The 27508-nt window shown below is 39.9% G+C and overlaps 1 protein-coding gene across 1 annotated transcript in view; it reads left to right on the forward strand.

Moving 5' to 3' along the window:
- The window catches only part of CNTNAP2 (contactin associated protein 2), a 1977233-nt gene that overhangs the window by 1238849 nt on the left and 710876 nt on the right, over positions 1-27508 (forward strand). Inside the window, exon 12 of the mRNA XM_043589809.1 lies at positions 18828-18947. Within this exon, the coding sequence (XP_043445744.1) occupies positions 18828-18947 (120 nt within the window). The remainder of the gene's footprint in view (positions 1-18827; positions 18948-27508) is intronic.

Below are 27508 nucleotides of genomic sequence, written 5' to 3' on the forward strand. Positions count from 1 at the left end.
CTTAGAGCCTGGAACCCATTTCAGATTCTTTGTCTCCCTATCTCTCTCTGCCCTTCCCCTGCTCATGCTCTGTCTCTCTCTGTCTCAAAAATAAACAAAAACATTAAAAAAATTAACACAGAGATGAAACACTTTAAACATTTTCCCAGAAATGTATGTAACTCCCATAATGTAGTTTTAATTTTCCAGGGGTCCAGAAATCTGTTATACAGTTTTAGACGGACTTAGGGGTTTATGCTTTGACTCTGCCAATGGTTTCACCGTAAAGTGGGCTGACAGGAAGGACCAATTTTGAAGTTTATTCTCTTTTCCTCATACTCATAGTACCTAACATTGCATATAGCGTGCTAGGTGCAAATCAAAGGCTTCTCGCATACACTTTTTTCTATTTCTTTAATTATTTTTTCTGATATGAATTTTGAGAAGTTTATGCACAGACCTCTATAAATGTCCCAAGAAAGTTAGTTAGTAATGATTCTTTGATTCCGATTTTCTGGACGAATACGTACATAAGCCCCATCAGACATTTCAACAGACAGCTCCTCAAGATGATGAAAGCCAAATTTAGGACAAAAGAGGCTAAACAGCGGTCAGCAAAAGAAAATCAAAATCCAAGTAGCGTAAAGGTCCAGCAGTGGTTTGAGGATGTTGAATAAGATGGGGTTGTTGACCAATGAAAATTTCCTCGTTGCAGACAACGACTTGAAGGGCACGGCTTTTTCAGACTATTTCCAACTGTCCCCTAGAGTAGTGCTAGCAGTTCTGTTAGTAAGTGGGTAAAAATTAATCTTTGAATTTTTTTTTTTAGAGAAATGTATACTTTGATGTGTCCAGGGCATCAACTAAAGGCTGTAAAGTTAATGGAGGGAAAGTATTTTTCTTCTTTCCTAATTATCCTCTCTACATATCCATCTTCCTTCTTAGCTGGTGAGTTGAAAGTAGACTGTGAGAAAAGAAGTTGGCTCATGAATCCACTTTGTTGGCATCTCTTGTAACCCCCACCCCCAGGCTCCCTCCACTCCCCACAACTAGCAGCCCGACCCTGGGCTTCAAAGTGCCCAGCCCCTCACAAGTTGGCCCCGTGTGCCTTAGCAATAGTTTGCTAGTCGGGGGCACTCACCTATAAAAGGGGGCCGCTCACCTATAAAAATTCCCCTTCGGCTGTTTGCCCAGGTGCCTGAAACCTCCCAGCGGTGGGCAAGGGCGCTTTGCCCTCCACATGCAGCCTTTCAAAAAGGCCGGAGGAAAATTGTCTGAGCCAGTCACATCGCGATGCGAATTAGCTAGTCAGATCACTTATCCCTCTGGCCAATACTCAAGAACCAAGGGAAGCTAATTGAAGATTTATTGGTGGTAAGGGGTGCTAATCTAGAAGAAGGAAAGAATTATTTTGGAGGAAAATACACCAACTGTGGAAGTGCGCCCTGGGGTGGGATTATGGGGCAATAGGAGGTAATTGAGAACTACTTTACAGGGTACTTACGGTTAGTGCTGCTTACATGTAACTGATATTCGAAGCACTTAGGAACTCTGTATAGCTAACGAGGATTAAATCTTAAGCTAATTTCCAAGAATCGTACAATTAAAAATAGGCCATATCAGGAGAAAGAAGTATTTGGCTTTTTCTGGCTTACTTGGCTTCATGGTTATAAATTATAGAGGTCTGAAGCTCAGTGTAAGAACTTTGCAACGGTGAAAATTCTTTAAAATTATTCTGTTTTCTTTCAGGGTAGTGAGCTGTCTCTCAATAGAGCTTCTTCAGAGCTGAATGATACCAACTTTGGGTTTAATGTTGATCTTAGGTTACCTAGGGTATATCTTCTATTTAAGACTGATTACACATTAGATCTGAATTATAAGTGAATATGCTCTTTAATTACTACAAAGGAAAAAAATATATATGTTATATAATATATATTTAACATATTAATAAATACATATAAATAATAAATATTAACAAAATATATAATATATGTTATATAATATATATAATATACGATATATATGCTATATATGCTATATGTATAAATATATAATATATGTTATAATATATATAATATACTATATATATGCTATATATCTTTTTACCCATTTTACCCATCATTTTCATTTCCAGTTTCGTCCTTGGGAAGATAAAAGCTGACATAATCATAGTTAGTACTTATAAAGAACTCAGTAAGTACAGGACTCTCTAAATGTTTACTCTTCACAAAACCCTCCAAGGGGTAATATTACCACATACCCCATTCTGCAGATAAGGGAGCAGACCCGCTATAGGTTAGGTGTTGAGTTCCTGCTTACAGAGTGCATAAATCAGGGAGCCAGCCAAGAGGAAAACCGTTCTGGTGTGAGAGTCCAGGACTAACAATGGTTCTGTCCACTCGCCAGCACTCCACCAGGATAACCTCAGAATATCGCAGGATAACTAAACAAATTGAGATTCTGGAATGCTGACCCGTGTTGTGTTTTACCTGGTAACATAAATCTCCACATTTGTACAGACTGGGAAAGTAAATCAATGTCAGAACAGCCTTAAAAGCCAACTACAGTTGCTTTATGACTTCAGCGCAGTGACACTATCAACTTCCAGCTGCAGTCAAGTGGAGATCAAGATCATTACACCAAGTCAAGACTTGTTTGCCTTTGCATAGCACTGACCATGTTTTAAGGACAAATCAGAAACTGCAGAATTGGAGAGTTTGAGAGCTGGAAGTGGTGTCTGGGATTGCCCATTCTTCCCTTCTCGTTACAGAAGTAAGGATACTGATCTCTGCTGAGAGCATCTTCTTCCACAACCATGCCATTGCTCTAGAGCTGATGTCCCTGACTCCACTGTTAACTTTCTCATGAGCAGTCTTCCGACCATAGCCAAAGGGAACTTTTCATACAATTTTATCAATCATTGCATCTGGTTTTCTTTAAAGTCCTTCCAATACTCATTACTCTCAGACTAAGTTCAAGTCCTTAAGCTAGAGCACCATTTAAAAAAAAAAAACAAAAACTGGTCCCTGATTATCTCTAGTCTCAGCTACTCCCGCTTGCGGGCCTTGAACTCTGGACTCCAGTCACTCCGTCCTGTGGTGGTAGAATCGCACTGTGGCCTCTGAGACCTTGCATACCCAACTCCTTTGTTTCCACAGCCCTTTCCCGGGCCTCCTCTGGCTATCTCCACTTTATCCTACAGAACACAGCTTAATCGTTCCTAAAGGAAGGTGACTCTAACCTAGAGGTCAGATTTGTTTCGTTTCATTTTTCCTAAACCCAGTGTAAACAAGCCTGCTGGTATTGCTTCCCAACCCATAACATTTTAAGAGTAATCTTACTTCTGTGTGTCTGGACAAGAGGTGCAGTCAGAATTTGCAGCCTGGCACTCCCAGTAATACTACAGTAAAGATTCATAGCTTATAAGAAGGGAAACCACCAAGTCCATGAAACAAAGTTTGCCGGGATCATTTGGTGAGGGTATCATGTTGTCACAACATCCAGTGATTGATGTAGGTAATTATGAAACCTGAGTCAGCAAGAAATGGCAATTATATTTAACGTCGTGTGATTAGAGAGGCAGAAAACTGCAGTAACTTTCAGAATGGTTTTCCCTAAAAATGTTTAAAATCAAATGAGTTTTAGTGCTTAAGGAATGAGAGTAGTTCATGAGTTCATTTATGTTAAAGATCGAATTATGTTAAAGTTTGTATCAGACAGAGGGAATGTGATAATAGATAGGTGGGAGGCTCAAGTTCTGGTCTAGTAATTGACCTTGAATAAGTGGGTGCCTTGGGGGGGTGAGTGAGATTCTGACACGTTTGTGCCTTGGAGCTAGCATGATACAGTGACTAAGGACAGAGGCCACAGGCTTAAATTCAGTCCTGGCTTCAGTAGTTTTAAGCTTTATAGCCTTTAATCATTTTAATCTCTCCAAGCCTCGGGTTTTTTGTTTGTAAAATGGAAAGAGTAATGCGTACCTCATAGGAATACTACGCAAAAACAATGGCACATTGTGATTCCGCAAAGAGCATAATGCATAGTAGCAGCTTGAATAGCTGTTGTTGTTATAATTATTATAATTATTTACAATGAGGGAAATAGATGAGATGACTCCAATGTCTTCTCAAGCTTTAAAATTCTGTGGTTCTATGAACAGCTCATTCCCAAATGATGTCAGATAAATGAGGTTTCACTGTATATTGGGCAAGAAATCAATATGGCCAATTTTCAATTGTGCACAGTAAGGTAAGGTGAATAGAGCATGAATTATTCAAAACTTCGGTTACACTCGATATACTTCTATTTGGTCTTGGAATGCATAGAACTTTTTAAAAGAATATTTTCTGCCCTTCTTACATTGTGTTTAATGATTACAATGAGTTTGGCCTTTCTGTGTTTGCCAAGGGAAAAGAAATGGAACAATGCGAGGTGCTGTGTATATGGGATCCTACTTAATCACTAGCGATTTAGATGAAATCGTCCAGCAACTGAGCGGGTAATAGAAAAATCAAGCAGGATAATACAGTTGTCGCCCCGATAATGGACATGCTTCTGATGGAGAGCCAGCTTCATGGCGTCTCCTTATGAAGCCTTTCCAGAATTTCAGGTAGCTCAGTCCATAAGTGCTTTGAAATCCTAAGAGTGAAAAATGACTATCAAGTGCTTTTCCCATGGATATCTTAATCTCCAAAAGGGCCTTAACACAGAATTGATGTCTAATTAGAATTTCCCGGCACAATGACTACAGTCCAGCAATGTAAGGGTTCAATTATCTAAACTCATTTATCAGTAAGAATGCTTCCCCACCTATGGCACACTTTTTCTCATTTAAAGTAGATAAGTATCTTTTTCCTTTTTTCTTCTTTTTTTTAAATTAATTTTTTTTTTCAATGAAACATTTGAACTGTTCAGAGGGTAAAAAGCACTACAAAAAGCAGACAAGACCGTAAGAGTCCGTGCTGGACGGTAGATGTAACACGACCTGAGGTGGAGCAACTGTTGGAAGTGACAAGCTGTGTGACTTTGGTAAATTACTAAATCTTTCTGAGCCTTAGTTTCTTCAGTTGTAAACTGGGAATCCACTCTGAAGCGAATAGAGCTCAGGCTTCAGAGCCCTCATTGGTGTAGGGCAAGTTCACGTACGTTCACAGAAAGCGTGCAAGGTATCTCAGTTGCGAGAAGCCCAGTCTCTTTTCACTCCGACTTTCCTCCGTGGCACCCTGGGGAGCTTTGGAGCAGCTCTGAGCATTTTTGGTACCTGGACGAAGGGAAGTTGAGTTGGAGATAGAGTAGCTTTGGGTTTAACGACTGTATTCATGTGGCCTACAGTCATTTCTGTATATTGCTTACGCATTGCTGGCATCCCGGTCTAGGAATGATTTACAAGTGCACTCCCACAGCCCATTTTCATAGCTACATTCTCATCTGAAGGCATTTGAATATTCTTTTTTTCTTATAGGAAACCTCCGAAACGTATTTTTTTTTAATTTTTTTTTTCAACGTTATTTTTGGGACAGAGAGAGACAGAGCATGAACGGGGGAGGGGCAGAGAGAGAGAGGGAGACACAGAATCGGAAACAGGCTCCAGGCTCTGAGCCATCAGCCCAGAGCCTGACGCGGGGCTCGAACTCACGGACCGCGAGATCGTGACCTGGCTGAAGTCGGACGCTTAACCGACTGCGCCACCCAGGCGCCCCGCGAAATGTATTAACTTCAGGCCCTAGAAAAGCTGCGTCTGCTCTGAGGATGGTGATACCCACCTCATACCATTGTGAGGAAAATCAGTGTAGAAGCTTTTCCCCACTTTTGTGCTTTCTCTTTTTTCCTTTCTTTGATTTTTTTCTAAAATCATAGAATATAATAATAATAATGAACAATAATAAAAATAGAATCCAGAGTTTGGGGTTTTTTTTCCCCAAGACATTTCCCCCCTCAAATAAAATCATATGTGAAATCTTGACACATAAAACACACCAGTAATTGATAGGATTTGTATGAAGCTTAAATCCTCACCGTTTGGGGGAATAGTCCTCTCTTTTTTATATAAGTCTCCCAAGAACCACTGCGAGCCTCAGGATTCCATGGGACCCAGTTTGAAAACACGTGACTTAATTCACTTCTTTCTTTTTATAATAGAAAATAACTCCAGAGACATTACATGAACTCCCTTCTTTCCATTCTGTGGTCAGCCTACCATATCTTTTTCTCAGGTTTATGGCAATAAGTAAAATAATAATTGTTATTTCTTAACATTTAAATGTAAAGCTAACTGGGATGAAAGACTTATATGTAAAAAAAAGATAAACCTTGAAAATCCTAGATGTGCAGGGGAGACTAGATGTGCAAAGGAGGCTTTGGGGTGACGGTAACCAAAGCAATCTAGGATATGTAAAAATCCAACACTTTTGCATGGTACATGTGTTCTAAATCTACGAATAATTAATTGGCAAGTAACATTTGCAGCACTTAAGACAGATACAAACAGTTCAGATAAATAGAAAGTGTGTACGAAGATGATGAATGGGCAGTTCACAGAAAGAACGTGGGTACATGGCCAGTAAACTTATGGAAAAAAAACTCCCATCTCTCTCGTGGTGAGAGAAATGCAAATTAAGTAGCAGTGAGTGACTGCTTGACATCGATCAGAGTGGCGATTACGAGTGATAATATCTACTGCTGATGGGAAGAAGGTAAAAGGATACATTCATTTTTACCACTTCTGGTAAAAATGGAAATTGTTACAGCCCTTCAGAAAGCATTCCTGAAATATCTATTGAAATAAAAAATAGAGGGGCGCCTGGGTGGCTCAGTCATTTGAGTGTCCAGCTTCGGCTTAGGTCATGATCTCACGGCTCCCGAGTTTGAGCCTGGCGTTGGGCTCTGTGCTGACAGCTCAGAGCTGTGAACTGTGTTGATGTGAAAATGACTGTAATCCAGACTGGATTCATTATTACCACATTCTTACTCATTTTCCCCTCTAATTTTAAAAGAAATTAAAGATTTAAACATTTGCCAGGTCCTTAATGTTTTCATGGTCCCTAAGCACCATGCGTTCTGTGCCTTATAACATCAGCCCCAACTGCTCACCCAGAAATCTGTCTACTGCAAATCAGGTAAACTTCAGTGATATTGACTGCAGTATGGCCATGGTAGCAAAACCTGGAAACAAAGTTAAGACCCTCAGCAGGCAACAGCTGAATAAATGGGGTCGTGCATAGTATGATCCCATTTTGGTAAAAGAAACCCGAGAAGACACGCCTATGAGCGTGTGACTCACCTGTCAGTTATCTTGCAGCCTAACATCTCCTGAAAATGTAGTGGCTTCAATCCACAACAATTTGATCAGGTTAGCGACATGGAATAGGGCAGTCCTTTTACTAGTCTCACCAGGGTTAATTCAAGCAGGTGCAATCAGTTGGCAGCTCACTTGGGTCCCGATGGTCTGTTTTGGCCTCACTCGAAAGTCTGATGGTTAATCCTTCTCCCAGTGGGGCCATGTGTCTCCAGTGAGCTAGCCCCGGTTTCTTCCCGTGGTAGCAAATGTGTTCTCAAGGGCAAGAGAAGAGAAGCCCGAATGGCTACTGACTTTGCAAACGTAAGCTTGTATCACATTTTCTAATGTCTCTTAAACCAAAGCAAGTCACATGATCAGATCCAGAGTCAGTGGCAGGGGAGACCATTCGAGAGCATGAATGGAGGGAGGTATGATTCACTGGGGGACACAGTCTATGTCATTTTCGAGTTTTAATACTCATATTTTCCCATAGTTTATTTTCTCATTAAATTCTGACAACTTTATTTGGCATTTAAAAGCAGGCATACAGCCTCATTCATTAAATTAGATAAACAATAGTAAAACATTTTTCAGCTGTAAAGTAATATAAGATATAGTTATGTTTTTTATTTTTGAATTGCAAGGACATCTTTACTCAAAATGACTGAAATTTGCAAAGGCATTAGTACTTTCTAATCAGAGCCAGATTTGTTTTTTTTTTGTTAAACTGAGTCTTGTTTAGCTAAAAACAACTGGAGAATTTCTCACTCCGTTGTTTTTTCTCCATGCAGATACACACAGGGTATAGATTTAAAAAATCTACTCTTCCTAAAAAAAAATTTAAAAAAATTAAAAAAAAATAAATAAAAATCTACTCTTCCTTAAGGAGGCTCTTGTTCAGTGAAACACAGCCTCTTCTCCAAACTATCTTTCAACAGGAAGACTAAAAGGTGATTTTTTTCTTGAAAATTATAAGAATAGTATAAATAGTAAAACTAGTATGAATATGAAAAAATAGAAAAACATAATGATGAGATTAGTATAAACACTTCAGCACGGCTTAAGAGCAGAGATTCTGTTGCCAGAATGCCTGGGTTCCACTTGTACTCTGCCTTTCTTTAGGTGAAAAGTCTTAAGAGTAGTGAACTAATCCTTCTGTGTACATGGCAGGGACAGAGCACTGAAGACAAGCCTCAGAGAATAGTTCTCTCTATAGGCCAGGAAAAGAGAAATGACAGTTCAGGACACACGGAAGGAGCGGTCAGAATCAGACAAGTGTGAGGACACAAACACAGGGAAGAAGAAGTTTCAGTGAGGAGATGGTCAACAGTGACCAAGTCTACTGAAATCTCAGAGAAGGAGGACTTAGTCAGAAGCTAATGTAGACATCAATGGTATTCTTGAAAACAAGGAAGAAGCGATAACTTTCCAACTTGAGGGGATTCAGGTGTAAGTGTTGACAAAGAGACGTTCCTTAAGGTTGCTTTGATAAACAGGACCAGAGGGCAACTGGCATATTTTTTCCCCCTCTACCAACCAAGATAGAAGAGATCGGTGCTAATTAACAGACAAAGAGCATGGAGCTAATGGGAACAGAAGAGAAAGAAAATCAAGGAAATAATTATCTTGAAGTATCTGAAGACCAGCATGAAATAACATGGCATTGGAAAGGAGCAGTAAAGAAGGACCCTTCTCTCCTCTTCCTGTGAACTCCTACTCATCCTTTAAGACAGCTTTAAGTAACTTCACAGATGTGAGCCACAAGCCTGACTTGATCAGACTGTCCTCAGCCAAGTTGTCCAATCCCCTACCTAAAGTGTTGGGGTACTTTGTTTATATCTCTTTTTATTTAATAACATTTAGCAAATTATACAGTGTTTTATCTCTCCACATGTCTACCCCATACATTGGACAGCAAATTCCTCAGAGCCAGGATTTGTGATTCATTTTACTTATTTCTAGTACAAGCCATAGCACTAGAATAGTACCACATTAGTAGGTATCAAAAAAAAATAATAATAATTAGGAGGAAAGGGAAAAGGACCGATGTAGGGCAGAGTTATATTGAAGGAGGGGAATACAGGTGCCAACACATTTGGATCAGTGTTCATGGTCTCATAATGGAGACACAGTGAAAATGAGAACGATAAGGTTAGAGACGGAAATAGAGGATTAAGTAGATGGAGCAAGAGACAATAGACCCAATCTCTATAGGATCTAAGCTAATGATCAGTAGGGTTGCTGAGCTCCACTGTAGAGACCTATTAAAATGAGAAAGCATGAGTTTATATCACGGCTGTTTGATTTTATATGTTCTTTTCTCCTCCTCATCATCGTCCGTATCCTAAAAGTAATAATGAAGAAAATATGGGTAGAGCTTCTCCAGACTGAGTCATGAAAAACAGTCAATTTTATGTTCTGTGGAGTGGGAGTCATAGAATGTCAAGTATGGATATTGACATCACCATGAAATATGGCAGTCATGATGATATAGAGTCAAAGAGTTGTGGTTTTGTGATTAGAGTTGCAAACTTTGGATTACTGTTTTCTTTAAAATAGTACCTTTGAGTCAATACAATTAACAATGGAAGGACTTGGGAAGAATCAAACAAAGGGCAGAAATGGGATAGATGTGGGTAAGAGAAAGAATAGAAATGAAAAAAATGTAGATTTTTACTTTATTTCCACAATTTTCTTGAAGGACTTGTCAGGGAAGATAAATATAAGCTATTGATTTATGAACAAGAAATCAAAACTTTTTCCTTTTTTTTCCACCTTCTAATTACCCTTTTCCCCTGAGACTTGGACAGGCAAAAAATCCATTAGAGAATGATAATGAATAACATCTCATACAGAAATTGCACTGATGGAAGGATCGTGACATAATATTCGCATGCAGAATATCTGGTTTGAAACCCACTCTCTCTCTATCACCACCACTTGCTATGTGCCAATTATGAGACAATAATTCCTCCGGGATATAATGTAGTTTATTCAGGGCATTCATTCAAGCTTTAAAAAAAATTCAAAGAGACAGAGAACATATGAGGTTAATATTCAAGTGTTAATGAGGACCTAGGTATTGTGAACTTACATTGTGCTAATTAAAAATAATTGCATGGTCTTAGAATTAGGGAGCTCTCACAGGGAAGGTCTCCAGGCCACTGCTGCCTCTCTGGATTTCCAGCATGGTTGTGCAAAAGTAGTTACCTTAACAGGAATAACGAGATTCTGGGAAAAGTAGGTTCTTCAACCAAATTCACTAGGGCCTGATTGAGAGCAGAAAATCAAATTCATGGTTTCAAATGATAAATATTTTAGTAGATAAATTTATTTTTGAAAGAAACATTAAGATCAGAAGGTGACTTAGTCCCATAGACTATCCTATTCTGAATGTCACCAATTCACATATGCCCCAAGCCCCTTTCAAGGGCCAAGAACAACCATTTTGTCATTTCTTGGTGCATCCGTATTTTCCATTAAAAGACTTTTTGTTAATTGAAGGGTGGCATGTCCAGTGAATGAACTTCCCCTTTTCTAGCCTCTTGTTCCTGGTCCCTACACAAGTCTGTAACAAGTATGTGGTCCTTCCACTCTAAGAGAGCAGGAAAGTGAAGACATTCATAAACCATCAATACCCAAAATGTCACATTACAGCATTTACTAGCAAATGAGCTATAAAATTATTTTATGCTTCTTTCTAATTTTATATCAAATCATTAGAAGTGAACTTTTCCCTTTCTGGGCAATCAGGAGAGGACTTATGATGTTCCAAACATAACCTTTATATACATGTTAATTTTTGACTTGTGATTAATTTTCTAACACATTTCATCCTTGACTTCTAGAGATCCATATGCTGTAGAAGGTAATAATTGGAAGGATATACGTCATATGCTTACACACCTATCGCAAATTATACGTTGAAAGGGTCAAGGAGAGCCAACATAAGAGAGCCACCATAAGGTCAGAGCACCCAACATAAGACCTTGCACATATGAGCCAAAAATAATTATTTTATCTGAAAGGTATTTCTCTCTTAAAGTTATAGTAGTGAAACATGGTGGAGAGTCCTCCTCCACATCATCTATAAGTTGGAAAAGCTTGCATGTAGGGTGAGGAGAACTTGGCCCAGTCACTTGGCACCTATATGTCTGTATTAGTTTCTCAGGACTGCTGTAACAAAGAGCCACAAACAAGGTGAGTTAACAGCAAATTGTTGCCTCACAGTTTCGGACGATAGAAATCCAAAACCAAGGTATCTGCTGGGTTGATTCCTTCTGAGACCTGTAAGGGAGAATTTGTTCCATATTCCTCTACTAGCTTCTTTCCGGTGACCTCAGACATTCTTTAACTTGTAGTTGGCATTCTTTCTGCATCTTTATATGGTCTTCCCTTGTCTGTATCTGTTTCTGTGTCCAAATGTCTCCCTTTTATGAGTCCAGTTGGGTTAGGCTGGTTGTAATGACCTCATCTCAACTTAGCCATCTTCAATACCTATTTCCAAACAAGGTCACCATCACAGGTACTGGAGATTGGAACCTCAACATCTTTTTTGGGAAGGATATGTTTCAATCCATAGCAGCGTCCTTTGTGAATCATCAATGTTCATGTGAAAACTGAAGCCATGATACAGAATCACAGATATGTGCTTTCTTCTCCATTCCCTGGTACCTTAATCTTTTAATCATATGTGTTTGTATGTCTTAATCACTACTTACTATGGTATCCAAGATCTTTACTGTCATAAATGGAGGATAATATTACATGCTGTGAATAATAATATTATAGAGCTGTGAAAACAGTTTTTAAAGTGGAAATCTTAATATATTTGATAGCATAAAATATATTTATACATCAAAAATTACATTTTCAAAGCTGTTAGATAAAATAGGGAAGACCAATATCAGAGAACACAGATTTTAGTCTTCATTTATATTACAGCCAATTTAAGTCAATAGAAGAACGCTGACAATAAATGGGCAAAACTCATGGCTGTACACCCCACAAAAGATTTTGAAAACCTCTCCAATATACATTTGAAAATAAAATGTCCAATTATTAATCGAAAATGCAAATAAAACAGTAATGAAAAGTGATATTTTTCTTTTTGCCAAATAGGACACTATTGTTTTCTTCTTATTTTAAATCAGAGTCTAGACAGTGCTGGTAAAGATGCATTTGCAGACAAAGTTGTTACTTTTATAAAAAAATTCTCCAGAATCTAAAATCGATCATCAGAATTTAGAGCTCACTTCCTGGTGGGAGAGAGGTGGTAACGAGTCCCTGACAGCCGCTAACAGAGCATGGCCATCATGGATTCTGGATGGTGAGCAGTTACCTTATCTTCTCACACCATTGAAGGAAGTCTACACAGAGGCAAGAAGAGGGCCTTGGCTTTCAAAAAGAGAACAAAATACAAGCTCACCAAAATTTGTTGCTGGGGCAAGAAACGAAACGTTATCTTTTTTTGTGTATTATTTTTCAAAATTCATCAAAAAGCGTTGGTTTGAGAATGAGAAATACCCACTTAAAAAAAAATGAATCTGTCTCACACATTCTAACAACAACTCCCTCATCGATTTAGCAATCTCTGTCAATGATTATTCTGTTTTTGTGTTCATGTTCAAATTCCTACAACGGTGCGGTCATCACACAATTCCACCAACTAGTTCCTTTCCCTATAATTTGGCTTCCATAAATACCACCGCCCTGAAATATTGGAAGTCCCTCACACAGGCTCACTAAATGTATCGCCTTCTTTCGGTCCTCTTTCTGTTCCCATTTTCTGCAGCAGTTCAGACTCTTGAGAGTTCTTCTCCTCAGACGTAGCTCCTCCTTTATATTCTGTCTACACTCTGACCATTCCTTACTTGTGCTTTATCTGCTGGCACGTTAGGCCTATTGCACATCCTTCCTCTTCAACCCTTTGCTCTTCCCTCTGCCAGAGAGTTGACAATCGTTCAGCTGCCTCATGCCGTGGGTGCGCACGCGCAGGGGGAGTGTCTCGTGGCCCCTGGTGGGGACTGAGAGGGCAGAGGATGCACATGTTGTTTACCTCAGGGCCATATGGACCTTTAAAGCTCAGTACAACCTTTGACTTTGTTCTTCCATCTTTGTTACTCTCCTTGATACTTTTGTTACTCGGCAACACAGGGAACGCATATGGTGCTTAATAAAATTTGTTCATTAAGTAGAGCAGTCATAACATTTTTATATAGTTGTAATAAGCAGAATAATGCTCCCCACCCCCAGTGGTCCTAATCTGTGGAACCTGTGAATATGTTACCATATGCAGCAAAGAGACATCATGATTAAGTTAAGGCCTGTTGCATGAGATTATCCTGGATTGTCTGGGTGTGCCTACTGTGATCAGAGGGCTCCTTAAAACAGAGAAAGTGATGTGACAGGGAAAGCAAAGAATCAGAATAATAGAGCATGAGGAGGATTGACTTAGAGATAGAAAGTTGGGACAATGAGCAGGGGATGTGGGTGGAGTCTAGAAGCTGAAAGAGGTGAGAAAATGGACTCCCCCCAGACTTTTCAGAAGGAGAACAGCCCCACAGACACCTTGAATTTAGCCTGGGAAATCCACCTCAAACTTCTCCAGAACCGTAAGATAATCAGTTGGTGTTGTTTCAGTCCGTTAATATTTGCTTATTTGTTACAGCAGCCACGTGAAACTAATAAAGCCATACTTTGTCATTTTCCATTGTGCCTAGTATGATACCAGACAGACAACATTCATTGTTTAGTAAATGTGTATAATATACTTAGGATTCACCACTTTCTGGAATTTTACGTGCTATGAAATCCAATCTAATGTGTTCAATCATAGTATTTCTGAACCTCTGAGATTTATTTACGAATATGTAGACTAATATGAGACCTTTTATTTGGGACTAGAAGTCACAGCAGAGAAAAAATTACTTTTCCGATAAATCAATGGACTTGATGAGTCTGTTTATTTCCCCATCGGCCCAATTGCCTCTCTGCTCTTCAGCAGTCTCCTAGCAAAACTCCATCACTGATGATGGCTCACACTCTTTTCTTTCTTCATCGGCTTCTGCCTTAGCCCTCGTGTTCTCTCAGCTCCTCAGGCTTCATGTGCACAAACTGTACAACCCAGCTATGCCTCCACTGGATACCAAGCTAACCGGCTGAGGCCTGCAGGGTAAATGCTTTGGTTAGCTCATTCTCTGCATTAAAATGTCAATATACTCAATTCTTTTTGGTTGACAAAGTGTGTGTGATTTCACTTAATCGTTACAATAACAGTGAAGGAGGTATCGTTGCCTTCATTTTACAGCTAAGAAAACTAAAAGTTAAAGGGAGTTTCTATGTAGTAAATGACAGAAAGGAGATTTTTTTTTTAGGATAATGTTGAATCAACTTTTTTTTAATATGAAATTTATTGTCAAATTGGCTTCCATACAACACCCAGGGCTCATCCCAACAGGTGCCCTCCTCAACGCCCATCACTCACTTTCCCCTCCCTCCCACCCCCCATCAACCCTCAGTTTATTCTCAGTTCTTATCTCTTCATTCCTCATTCAGTTAAAAAACTAATACAGTTTCATTATACCGAGCTGTACTTGCCATCTTACCTCCGTGCCATTCTTCCAGATATGTATTTTGCAAGTGTATTTTTAATGATAGTGTAACTAACACACATTATAAGTAGTATGGAAAACAGAAAAGTATGAAGTTTTGTCTCATCCATAGTCTTATTAATCAAAGATGATCCCTGTTACCATGTGGGTGCGTTCATCCAAGTATGTTTCTTTAGACATGTATTTTTATTTAGGGTTTTATTTTTTTTGATTTGAGACACACAGAGAGAGATTGCAAATGGGGTAAAAGGGCAGAAGGAGATAGAGAAAGAAGATCTCAAGTAGGCTCCGTGCTTAGCACGGAGCCCCACACAGGGCTCAATCCCTGAGTCGAAATAAAGAGTCACTCAACTGACTGAGCCACCCAGGCACCCTTATTTTTATTTAGGGGTCTGTATCCCACTCCCTTTTCATTATTTTGAGTGAAGTGGGGTGGCATTCCAGCCTTATTTAAAACTCTACTGTCTTGCCTTTCAGTGTTCTATTTTTTTCCCCTTTTATATCTAAATCTAAAAAAGGAATTAGCCTACGCTTCCAGAGTTAACTTTTTTCCAGGATTGGAGCAGGGTCCTTCAACATGCAGTCAGGACCAGCAGTATCAGGCTCACTTGGAAGCTTATTACAACTGCAAATTCTCTGCTGGATCAGAATCTTTGGGGGGAAGCCCAGGAATCCCCATCTTAACAAGCTGTCCAGTTGGTTTTTCACACATGATAAAGTTTGGACTGAAGTACTTGGTGTCCATTTGTGTCGATGAGGCAAAAGCAGCCAGAAGGCCAGTTGTAGGTTAAAGTCACGCAGAATAACAGTCACGCTGTGAAGACAAAGAGACAAGCCGCTTGCACACCCAGATTTCCCTCATCTACAAGCCTTCAGAATTGGCTCTTAGTTCCTCACATTAAGGTCTGTAGCCCTCTTTAGAGTGCTTAGATGCTTTCTTAGACGTGCAGGAGTTACCCGCGCTTACCATCAGATCATGCTTTCGTTAGTTCTGATGGCTTTTCTTAAACATCTACCATGTTAGATTGCATGGAGTAGGAAGGAGAAAGGTATCTTCTAGACCCTCCCCACAAGATAATTCACAGTCTTAATAGGAAATAAAATGGTTGTATATGCAATTCCATTACCAACAGTCAATCAAGTCCTAAATGGACTCTAAATCAGGTATTACAGGATGTGAGATGAGCAACGGATGCCCCGGATTGTACAGAAAGATGGGTGTATTGACCGGACCGTTGACTAGGGAGGCCCTCCTTAGGAAAGGAGGACTGTGAGTAGGACCTAATTAATAAGTAGTATATTAATCATAAAAATTCCACCTCTTAAATGTTGACCGTGGGCCAGATAGAAAGGTGAAGCAGTTGGTGTTGTCATATCCTCCAGCTCTTGTCACTGTATTGCAATGTACCCGATCCCTCTTCTCCAGACAAGGCTAAGTGAGATCAAGCACTTTACCCGTGTTCTATACATAGTGCTTTGCAGAGTCAGTTCAACCCAAGTCTGTTTGATTGCAGAGTCCTGTTTCTTCGCACTTCTGCGTTAATTGTTAACTCTGGTAGAGAAGGTTGGTAGACTGAGAAAGAGGCTTGTAGTGTATTGCAGATAAAGTTAACCCCAGAAAGGGTGAGCAAGATCCTGTGTCAAATTTGCCTGACCAGTGTGCGAGGTTTACACTGGCAGGTCACCAAAACCAGGAGACAGCTCTTAGGTTTGTCGAAGGTCTTGTAGGCATAGATAGCGATCTGGGATGTAATATCACAGAGACTGAAAAATCATTACATATTTTTTTAACATAATGAAAGTATGTCTTAGGACCAGACTAACACTGGGTAAAAAGAATAATTTGTTGGGAAAGTGAAGAGATGTTTGGGTAAGACGACCAATTAATAGTGTGATTACTGTAAACAGATACCACACGATAAGGAAAATGGGGTGTTTACCGGGAGAAAAGAGAGTGACTCATGATTAAATATTAAAAAAAAAAAAATGAAAGCTTTTAATGGCAGATTGGCCAAAGGGTCTAAAGGGAGAACTTTAGAATTCTAACCTGACATTCTGGATCATTTTGAGCTACCCACAAAAATTGTAATTATCTGGAGAGAGGTTACAAAAAAATAGGAGCCGGTTCGAAATGGTGCGTTTAGGTCATTCTGAACTCTTTTTCTTCCTAACTCCCTACACCCACCTGGTCTCCGTCTCCAGTTGATTTTAAAAACATGTGAGTCAGTGCCGTATACTTTATCCATCCTCGCACTTTCTTGTGGAAACACTCATCCTTCCCCTGGCCTATGGCGATGACAGCCTCTGTGAGCTCATGAATTTCTGAATCACTTCCCTAAAATCTATTGTTTTGCTACAGGAGTTTTCTCTCTAAAACCTACATCTAATTATAGCATCTTCCTGCTGAAGGGTTTAAAAACTCTTCCTCGCTGCCCTTTATTGCAATATTTTAGTTGGCATGGCATTCGGAATTAGAGCAACCATAGTTTATTATCCAAATAAGAGACTTGGGAGACTGAAATTGGGCATATTAATCATCACACTGGGACAAAAGGCGTGTGAGCCCTGCATAACTTTCCATCTTCACCCCTTCCAGTGGCACCTTAATGCGTGAGTAATACCACAATAATTAGTGAACAGACCCTACTCCAAAGGCTCTTTATCTGAATTGCTTACAGCTGTATTTGTGTTGCCTAATCCCTGCTCAGCACATCATAGGTACTCAATAATTTGCAGAAAGAATGGAAGGAGGAAAGAAGGGTTAAGTAAAACAAAGCATTTGAGAATTGTTTTAGTCTGGTGTGTGGTTGTTGACGTGAAATAGAATCGGAGGCCTAACATCTTGGCGAGGAAACTACAGGCAGCCAAAGGGAGGCACGGAGAACATGGAAGAGGAGAGGAAAGTGAAAAAGGGAGGTCCTGGAATCAGACCCATCGTTGAAGAATGACAGATCCCAGCCATGTGAATTCCAGTGCACTTTCCCAAAAGACTGTACTATGTGTGCATCTGATGATAGCTCTTTACCAGAAGTAGTTCTTAGTTTTGGAAAGACCTCTTTCAATCGCTTCTCGGCCTTTTGGCCAAGAGCAAGTGTGGAAAGACATCTTTCAAAGTCATCATAAATGTCAGTGTGGAGCTGTTTTAAAAAGTCTTCCCAATGGTATTCCAGAAGTTGTAACTACAAAGGGGGTATGTAAACGCCCATTTTGTATTCTAAAAACAGATGCAGTCTCTGTGAGAAAAGAAAATGTGTTGGGAGCATGGGAACAAAAGGGAAAACAATGAAAAGGAACCTGTAATTTAATTACATTGATGTCAGCTTTCCACAAAAACTAGATGTGATGTAATTAATACACCTATAATAAAATGAAGCAGGGATGTGTCTTTCCTTTTTTCTTAAATGAAGGAAGATTAGAAATCCCATGCTGTTTGAGGAAAATTTATGCTATCTATGCAAAAAAGTGTGTGTGTGTATATGTGTGTGTGTGTATATGTGTGTGTGTATGTGTGTGTGAGAGAGAGAGAGAGAAAGAGAGAGAGAGAGAGAGAGAGAGAGGGATTTTTCTTTTAGCCCAACAAAACAACCAATATTTATGGCCTTTCAAAATAAAGCCCCCTACAGTAAGGAGATGACATATATAAATAACTACAGATTAAATATTTTTTCAACGATCATGAGCCCTAATGCAACATTACATTTATTTAACAATTTATTGTTTGGTTTATATTTTTTTCCAACTATAAAGCCATAGCAGGAACCCGCTATCTTTGTTAGGTCAAAAAGGCTTATAGAGTAAGAACCAAATCATGAATTTAAGTGTAGAGAAAAAGAATGACACTCCCAACAGGAGGGTATACCGCTCGCTAGTGGCTGGCCAGTATTGGATGTGGCTGGGGCACCTATCTGGGGAGCCATTTGCGCTGCACCTTTCTCATGTAGGCTATTCTGTTCCAGCGATCTATGAGCCTTCCTGTGAAGCATACAAACACCTGGGCCAGACATCAAATTACTACTGGATAGATCCTGATGGCAGTGGACCGCTGGGGCCTCTGAAAGTCTACTGCAACATGACAGGTAACAGTGCCATATTTATGTTTCACAAACATTCCTTTTCTATGTGTTGAGCATGGACAGTACTACCCAGGTATATTTCTTCTGGGCCACATTCTTATCTCAGCATGTAATAAGCTATGTATTGTTGGATTTGTTCCATAAAACGGTGAAATGTATTTCTACAATAAAATCTTCTAACCTGTTTTTTTTTTAAAGTCCACCTTCTGACTTGAGCAGGACATAATTTTAAAATATCAGTATGTAGGGGAAAAACCCAGAAAGTGAAATTGAAGGTCGAAGTCCATAGAAAGGGCTGACCCACGAAGCAGCCTCCACGAGTAATGTAGACTGCTTGACTGTCCATACTGCCCGTATGAGGGGAAGCTTATGGACCATTCCAGAGCTTCCCTGGGCCCCCCAGTTACAGAAGGAGACTTTCTGGGTACTGAAATCTTATTCTGGCATCACCTGCACCTTTCACAAAATGTATCTGGAGTTTTTACCTCAGAAGAGAACCTAGTTTTTCTTGACTTCCATATTAAAGTTCAGGGTTATGAAATGAAATTGTGGGGTTCTTGTAAACACCCACAATGTGAAAGATATACAGGTGTCTTAGAGCAGATTTTCCATCAGATACTTAGTAATGTCTTACCCTCCAAAGTAGAAAAGTGTGGGGCATGTACTATTCACTGGCTCCAGGAGAGGATCAGCATTTGATGGAAACTGCTGAGGCATTTGATTATAACAGTAACGATGATTATATGATGCTATTTATGATGATTACTACATGATCTGTCTACTGGGTGTCAGATACCATGATGAATTCTTTACTTACACCACCTGGTTTACATCCTGGCTCCATCGATCTTGGGCACATTATTTATTAAGTTTAATAACTCAATAAGCCTCAGTATGTTTATCTGTAAAATGGGTTAATAGTAATATCTATATCTACTTCATAACATTATTACATAAATTAAAGAAATAATGTATGTACGGTTCTTCACATATTATCTGACACGTGGTAGACTTTTAGTAAATGTTACCCGTGAGCAAGGTATTATTGTTTTTTGAAGGATTAGAGAGTTAAATATCTTGTTTATATTCTTCAGACAAGATTAAATACAAATCTGTTTGAGGCCAATGGTTCTTAAATCTGGCAGTGCTTTAGAATCACGGGTTTCTTGTTCTTATCTTTGTTTTCCGTACTTACTGGCTCAACCTCTGGAGACTTTGACTGAGTAGTTTGTTGGTTCGCAACCCTCCAGGGAACTTTTCTGGTGTAATCTGAAACCGGAGGGCAGGGAGAGAGGCAGGTCACTCCAGGTTGGCAGGTGGCAGTTTTAAGCACAAGCATGGCAGCAGATTCTCAGAAGTTTCTAAAGAGGCCTTAACTGGGTCCAGTCACATGTACCATACAGGTGTTCTCAGCATCGCATCACCATCTCAACTCTGTTCTTGGAGCAACCTCTAGGAGAGGAAAAGGCTAGTGGAACCCACATTCCAAGGACAGGAGAAGGTGACATTTGGAAGTGAGAAGCCTCGGAGTGCTTGGGTTCAGCTTACGGGACAATCAGTAGTCACATCTTGTCGATGACATTCCCCAACATAGGTGCGAAATGGAAATAGGATTGTGCCACTCAAAGGGAGAACCCCGAACAGCGTTGAGGGGAAGCAAACCCTGTGGAGGACTCCCCGCAATATCAGGAAGCCAGGGATGGCCCAAAACAGAAGGAGAATGATAAAGACAGGAATATAGTATGTAGAGAAAATGGTAAAATGGTAGCTGTCCTCCCAAAATTATCTTTCCATGCCAAGAACTCTAAACATATCCTAGAGAAGAAACCCATGTACCAGAAAGCTTGACGTAAGAGCATATTGATGGTTGTACTTGTCAGTGCACTCAAGTCCTTTCTTGTTTACCTTCATTTTAATCTTACTTGAACTCAAGTATAATCGATGAGAACTGGATTTAATCTGTAAGAATCCTGATTTTTATTTCTTCTAACATATACAAAATATGATTATAGTTTAACCCAATACTCTAAACACATCCGGACAATAAAGAGTACAGTACCACCTTATACAGTAAGAATATGCTTCTTGTATCACTCAAGATAGTTATGAACACCAGCGTGTCAGGGACCATTGAAGGCCAGCTGGCATTCTTGGCCTTTTGCCACCCATTAACCCTTCCTTCATCTGGAAAGAACACGAACTTGACATCATTAGGACAGCATGGTACAACACAGGTTGGTTTGGGCTGTTGCATTTCCAAGAAATATTATGTTGAAGAGGAGGAAGGAATGACAGCATGAATAATTCTAGAAGTCTTGATATATCTATCGCTCTATATCCTGGGAAAGTGAATATGCACCTTACTTTATAACATTTGTGTTAAAGAGTAGAGCTGTCCTACTTCTCAGTGACCCAAGCATAATGGGGTGTTACCACTGTTGAATATATCACGTATTTTTAAAATGGGAGCAAAACATCTTCTCTGGGGAAGAAACAATGTCTTGGCAGGGATCATTCTTTTTTTCTTTCTTTCTATGGCTGGGGTGGGATGGGGGAGAGCTTTTCACTTGCACAGAGATGTGAAAAATTTAAGGAAAGGGACCTCGCCGACCAATAATTTCTGATGTAGATTTGGTGGAAAATAAAGACACTATTGAAAATTACTTCTGATTTAGATCTATTCTTTGGAATCCTAAACTGTCAATTCAATTGCTAATTTAAAAGAAAGGACAAAGGAAACAAAAACACAATTAATTTAGGTCCTGACAGGAAAAAGGAAGTCTCCCTTGATTTTGGGACAAGGAGTTCCTCCAAACAATCATTATTACCACACTTCTGTCAACGTATGTCTCCACATTGTATTTGTTTGTTCAACATTATCAAATAAGTACTGTATTCCTTATCCTCGTTATGTTTCATATTGAATCATAGGGGAGGACTTGAAGTGTGTCCCTTTTAGAAAATGTTATTGTTCGATTCAGTCCACAATTTCAACCTCCTGATATCTTTTGGTCACCGAAGCTCACTGTTTCTGTTATATTCTCAATTTCTTCTTTACAATACCTCTGGAAAATCATCCTTATTTCCATCACCAATTCCTAATAATAGTTTCTTTAAAAACTAAACATGCAACTACTACCTGACCCTGCAGTTGCATTCCTGGACATGTACCCCGGGGGAATAAGGACATGTTCACATGGAAACCTATATGCAGCTTATCACAGCAGACTTAGTGGTAATAGCCAGAAACTGGAAAGAACCCAGATACCCTTCAACAGGTAAAAGGCCAGACAGACTTGGTACATCCATACCATGGGATACTCTTCAGCAGTAAAAAAAAAAAAAAAATGAACTCTTGATCCAATGCAAGAAAAATAAATCTCCAGTGAATTATGCTGAGTGAAAAAAAAATCCAGTCTCAAAACATTGTATACTGTCTGATTTCATTTATAGAACATTCTTGAAATGACAAAATTATGGAAATGGAGAACAGCTTAATGGCTGCTGGAGGGTTAAGGAGGGATAGGTGGGAGTACAGAAGGTGTGGTTATAGAAGAGAAACATGAGGGACTCTTGTCCTGATGGAAATGTTTAGTATCCTGACTGTACTGTGAATATCCTGGTTGTGATGCTGTACTGTAGTTTTACAAGGTGGCACCACTGGGTCAAGTGAATGAAGGGTACAAGAGACCTGTCTTATTTATCACAACTGCGTATGGATCTATATTACTCAAGGAAGAATTTTAATTAAAAATATATAATACACACCAAAAAAATCCCAAAGAATGTGAATATTTTCACAGTCTTAATGGAAAAACAGTAAGAGTGTTTGAGGATACCTCTACAATCCTTTTTCCAGGCTTTATTTTTTAATTTATATATCCACTATGCATCAGGAATTGTGCCATGTGAGATAAGTGGATAACCAAATGCCTTCACGACTAATAATAAAACACATTTAAAAAGCAAACAAATAGGGGCACCTGGGTGGCTCAGTCGGTGAAGCGTCCAACTTCAGCTCAGGTCATGATCTCATGCTTTGTGGGTTTGAATGTGGCCTCATGGCAGCTCACAGCCTGGAGCTTGCTTCAGATTCTGTGTCTCCTCTCTCTCTGCTCCTCCCCCCACTCACACTCTGCCTGCCTCTCTCTCTCTCTCTCTCTCTCTCTCTCTCTCTCTCTCTCTCTCAAAAATATATAAACATTAAAAAAGGCAAACAAATAAGTAATTTTTCTATCAAGAAAAGTAATGGAATTCTGAGGACATATTTACTTTGGATACTGGATTTTAGATAATGCCTTTCTTGGGAAGCAACTTTTTAGCCAAAATCTAAAGTTTGAAAAGAGACAAAGCACTCAGGAAGGTGAGGGGAGGAAATGAGCCCTGTAAATTAACTCTGCAAGGCATGGAAGAGATTGTTTCCTTCCAAGAACCTGAGACCCGAGTGGCCAGAGTCTGGAGCATAGAGAGCCTCGGAGAGGGGCTCAAAGTGAAGTTCCCAGATAGGCAGGGCCAGAGCAGACCAGGCAGTAAGGGTGGGGGTACATAGAAAAGCTTGCTTTTTATGTTTTCAATTATTTTTCAGCACAGGGGGTGGGACTCCATGGAAAGGTTTTAAGCAGGAGAAGGAGAGGGTCTTCTTTAAAATTACCATTGGGGGTGCCATGAGTCACAGAGTAGAAACACTGAGACTGGTTCTGGAGTTTTTGTGAAAGTCCAAGGAAGCATCATCTCCTTCTTGAACTAGAGTGGTCACAGTTTAAGTGAGGAGAAAGAGATGAATTTTAGATCTATTCTGAAGGTAGACTTGTCAGGATGGATGACAGATTGGGTGAGCATAGCTAAAGACAGTTATCAAGAATAACTCCCGAATATGTGGACTGAATGACTAGGTGAATTACAGTGCCATTGGGAAATGTGGACAATTAAGGGAAGAACAGATTTAGAGAAAATTCAAGAAGTCAGTTTTGTCATAGTTAAATGTGAGGTGCTGTATACCATCTAACTTGAGAATCAAATTTTGCAGTTACAGTAAGACCTTACAAAGGATATTTGGGTTAGGTATAAATGTGCTAATTGTTAGCATATGAATATATGACAAGTAATATCACTTAGGGCTTGATGTAAATAGGGAAAAGGCATCTTGGGAATGAGCTCTCAGGAACTCAGCAGAGATCAGGTTTCTGATGATTAAATAACATGTAGGCGTCTAGGAGAATGTAATTGAGAGTAAGTGGGGAAAGAGCATCTAAGAGCATTTTGGGGAGAAATGGGTCATCCCTATGGATGTTGAAGTGACTTCTTAGGTCTTAGAGAATGAAAATAAGTTTTGAGGATGGAGAGTGACTGAATCAATGAAAATGTCTATGATGAACAAGGCAATGCACCTGAGTATAGCAAGTAATGGCAAGCAGGAGGCAGGGAATGTGGTATGGCTGGAAGTGACCAACCTCCAAAGGTCTGCATGGACAACTCTAGGAAACCCTAAAATCAGCAGTTACCCTAGACTCAGGGACCAGCAAAATCTCCCACAAAACAGTGGACTCATGAGCTGAGTCTTAAAGAACAAGTGGGTGTTGTGGGGCCTGGAAAAGTAGCGGAGGGGGTGGGAAAAATTGATCAACTCATACAGTGCTTTGTACGGCATGCAAAAGCAGTTGAAATTTGGTCCTGAGGGAAAAGCAAGCATTTGATAATACTATATTTTTTTGTTTTGAGAGAGAGCGCAAGTGAGCAAGGGGCAGAGAGAGAGAGAGAGAGAGAGAAAAGCAGGGCTCACCTGGGGTTTCTGTTTTTCACAGAAGCAGGGCTCATGCTCACCCGATGTGGGACTCAAACTCACCGACTGTGAGATCATGACCTGAGCTGAAGTCAGATGCATAATGACCAAGCCACCCAGTTGCCAAAGCATGACCTTGAGTAGAATTCTCCAAAGGAGACCTAGACAAAGAACAGGGAGACAAGTTAGAAAACCCCTGTTGTAATCCAGGAGTTGAAACTGAGATTTAAGGTGGTGACAGTCAGGTTAAGGAGGGGATTGACTTCATGGATATTTAGGAAGTCGAGTTGGCCAGACTGTGGCTGGTGCGATAAGAGTTGAAAACGATGCCCAGGTTTCTGCCTTGGCTAATTGCATGAAGTGGAACAAAGAAAGCCAGGGCCACATTAGGAAAGGGGCGTGCCTGGTACAGCTGTGCCATAGGCAGGTACCACTCTACAAATGCCCTGTAGGACTTTGAGCACTATCTCAGTTTCTGGTTCCCTTGTTAGTGAAATGTAGGGACTGAAGTGAGAGGATCTCTACACTGACTTCCATTAAAAAAAGAGAGAGAGAGAGAGGGAGAAAGAGAGAGAGGATAAGAAAAAAAAAGAAAAAGAAAAATTCTATTATGGAACATGAAAGAAAAATGTCACTACTTGCAGTCAAATAACCTAGAGACAGAATCCTCTTATCTCAAATAAGCTTGAATTTACTCGTTTCCTGCCCAAGTCTGACATAAATTGGCACTCCTCATTTTCTATCATGAGGCAGGTCTCCTACTATGCAATTCTTCTTTTGACTATTTGCAGTTCAGGGCTACATGGCTTGGAAATTAGGGGGTACCCTAAATGACAGAGCACTTCAAGTACTGTGGAGTTGGTATTGAGGAGAGAATGTATCCATTGAAGTCTTTTGTGGAAGAAGACATCGTTCTATGCAAGCCAAAGCCTGGTTTGCTTGTTTCGATCTTAGGGCGTATTATAAAACGTAGGCATGGTCACCCTTGCCAGGAGGTGACCCTCTTTCTCCACTCTGACCCTCTCTCTGAGAATTTGCTGTTGTAAATATGACTTTCCTGAACATAAACTATCATATATTTTGAGTATGTACCTCTGTTATCCGTGCAGTTTTTTTTTTAACATTTAAGCTCCTAGTTCTATTTTCTTAAGATGTTTACCAACATCACTTCCTAGAAACCTTGAACTTTTATATTTGAAGCTTCATTTGCTTCTTTCTGCCCGCTGATTAATAACAATTGTATGTAAAGCTAGATCCAGCCATTATCCTCAGTAAGTAAGAAACTTACTCCTTATATCTAAATCAAAAACAATGTTTTTCTTAATATTCTGTACACTAATTCATGTTCTTTATAACCCTCTCTGCATTCGTGTTTAATTTTTTTAAATTTAAGTAAGCATCTGTGCTGTAGCGTGTGAAGTTGGAAGTCCAAACACCTCCTGTATTCTTCCTAGAACTAGTTTTGTAGTTTTATCAAAAAAGCCATTAAGCTTGTTTACATAATTTGTGCTTTATAAAGCCCTGGGATTTAGCTGATCAAATTCTATTATCCTCTATAATGGTAAAAGCTGTTCATGTCTTTTTAATCTAATATTTATAGAGAGCTTGTTACTCAAGTTCCTAAGTACTTGCACTCGGTAATATCATTTTATTTATTATTATGCTTCTCAGAAGTTTCGGCAGTGAAGTAAAGGAAATGAGTCTCTGGTGGTGCGTGTGGCTTCCTGGGAAGTATCGTGAACCTCCCCGACCATTCCTGCTCATATACCCTTCCCCCCAGCAAAGCAAAGCGGGTCCTTCTCGATCATATTCATTTTCTTCGCAGCTCACAATTTATTATGTCAACGTTTCCGTCGGTCAGGAGTCGGCCACGGGTTAGCGGGCCCACTGCTCAGGTCTCACAGGCTGAAATGAGGGGGTCAGAGGGGCCGTGATTTCCTCTGAGGCTTGGGATCCTCTTCCATGTTCATTCATTCAAGTTGCTGACAGAATTCAGTTCCTTGTAGCTTTAATGAGGGCCCCCTTTCCTTCCTGGCTGTTGGCTGTGGATGCTCTCAGCAAATCCAGGCTGCTGTCCCAGGTCCCAGCCATGAGTCCCTCTCACAGCTTGGCAGTTGATGGATCTCTCTGGTCTCCAGACTGTCTCTCAAGAGCTCGCTCGAGTAGGTCATGCCTACCCAGGATAATTACCTGTTTGATTAACGGAAGTCAATTGATTGGGGGCCTTGCTTACATCCGCAAAATCTCTTTACCTTTGCCACGTAGAGGGACCTACCTGCAGGAGTTATGACCCATCGTACTCGCTGATCCTACCCACATTCAAAGGGTGGGGCCTAGCAGGGAGTAAACCCGGGTGACAGGAATCTTGGGGGCCATCTTTGTATTCTTCTCACCATACCTTGCTACGAATACCTTTGTGGAGTATTCATGATTCCAGCCGCATTCATTCTTATCTTTTGAGTAACAGTGCCACGTTTAGTGTGTAAAATATTAAGCTTTTTTTATTATCATTTTTCTTAGAGTCTTTAGCATATTGTTCAGTTTAGGAAATCTTGAAAATATGATTTAAAAAAAATAAAAACTGCTTACCAGCTCCAGATATGAATTACTAACATGGTAGGAAATGTGTCATAAAGGCTTTGCATTTTATACTTGAGGCTGTAAATATTCTCGAGGCAAACTTAATGTCAGGCGGTATTCTAGGTGGATTACCCGTGTTAACTCGTTCATCATCCAGTAGTTCACAACAACCCCACAAGGTAGGTCATGATTAGGAATACTAAGC

The sequence above is a fragment of the Prionailurus bengalensis genome, chromosome A2 (assembly GCF_016509475.1).
Source record: "Prionailurus bengalensis isolate Pbe53 chromosome A2, Fcat_Pben_1.1_paternal_pri, whole genome shotgun sequence".
NCBI classification, from domain to species: Eukaryota; Metazoa; Chordata; class Mammalia; order Carnivora; family Felidae; genus Prionailurus; species Prionailurus bengalensis.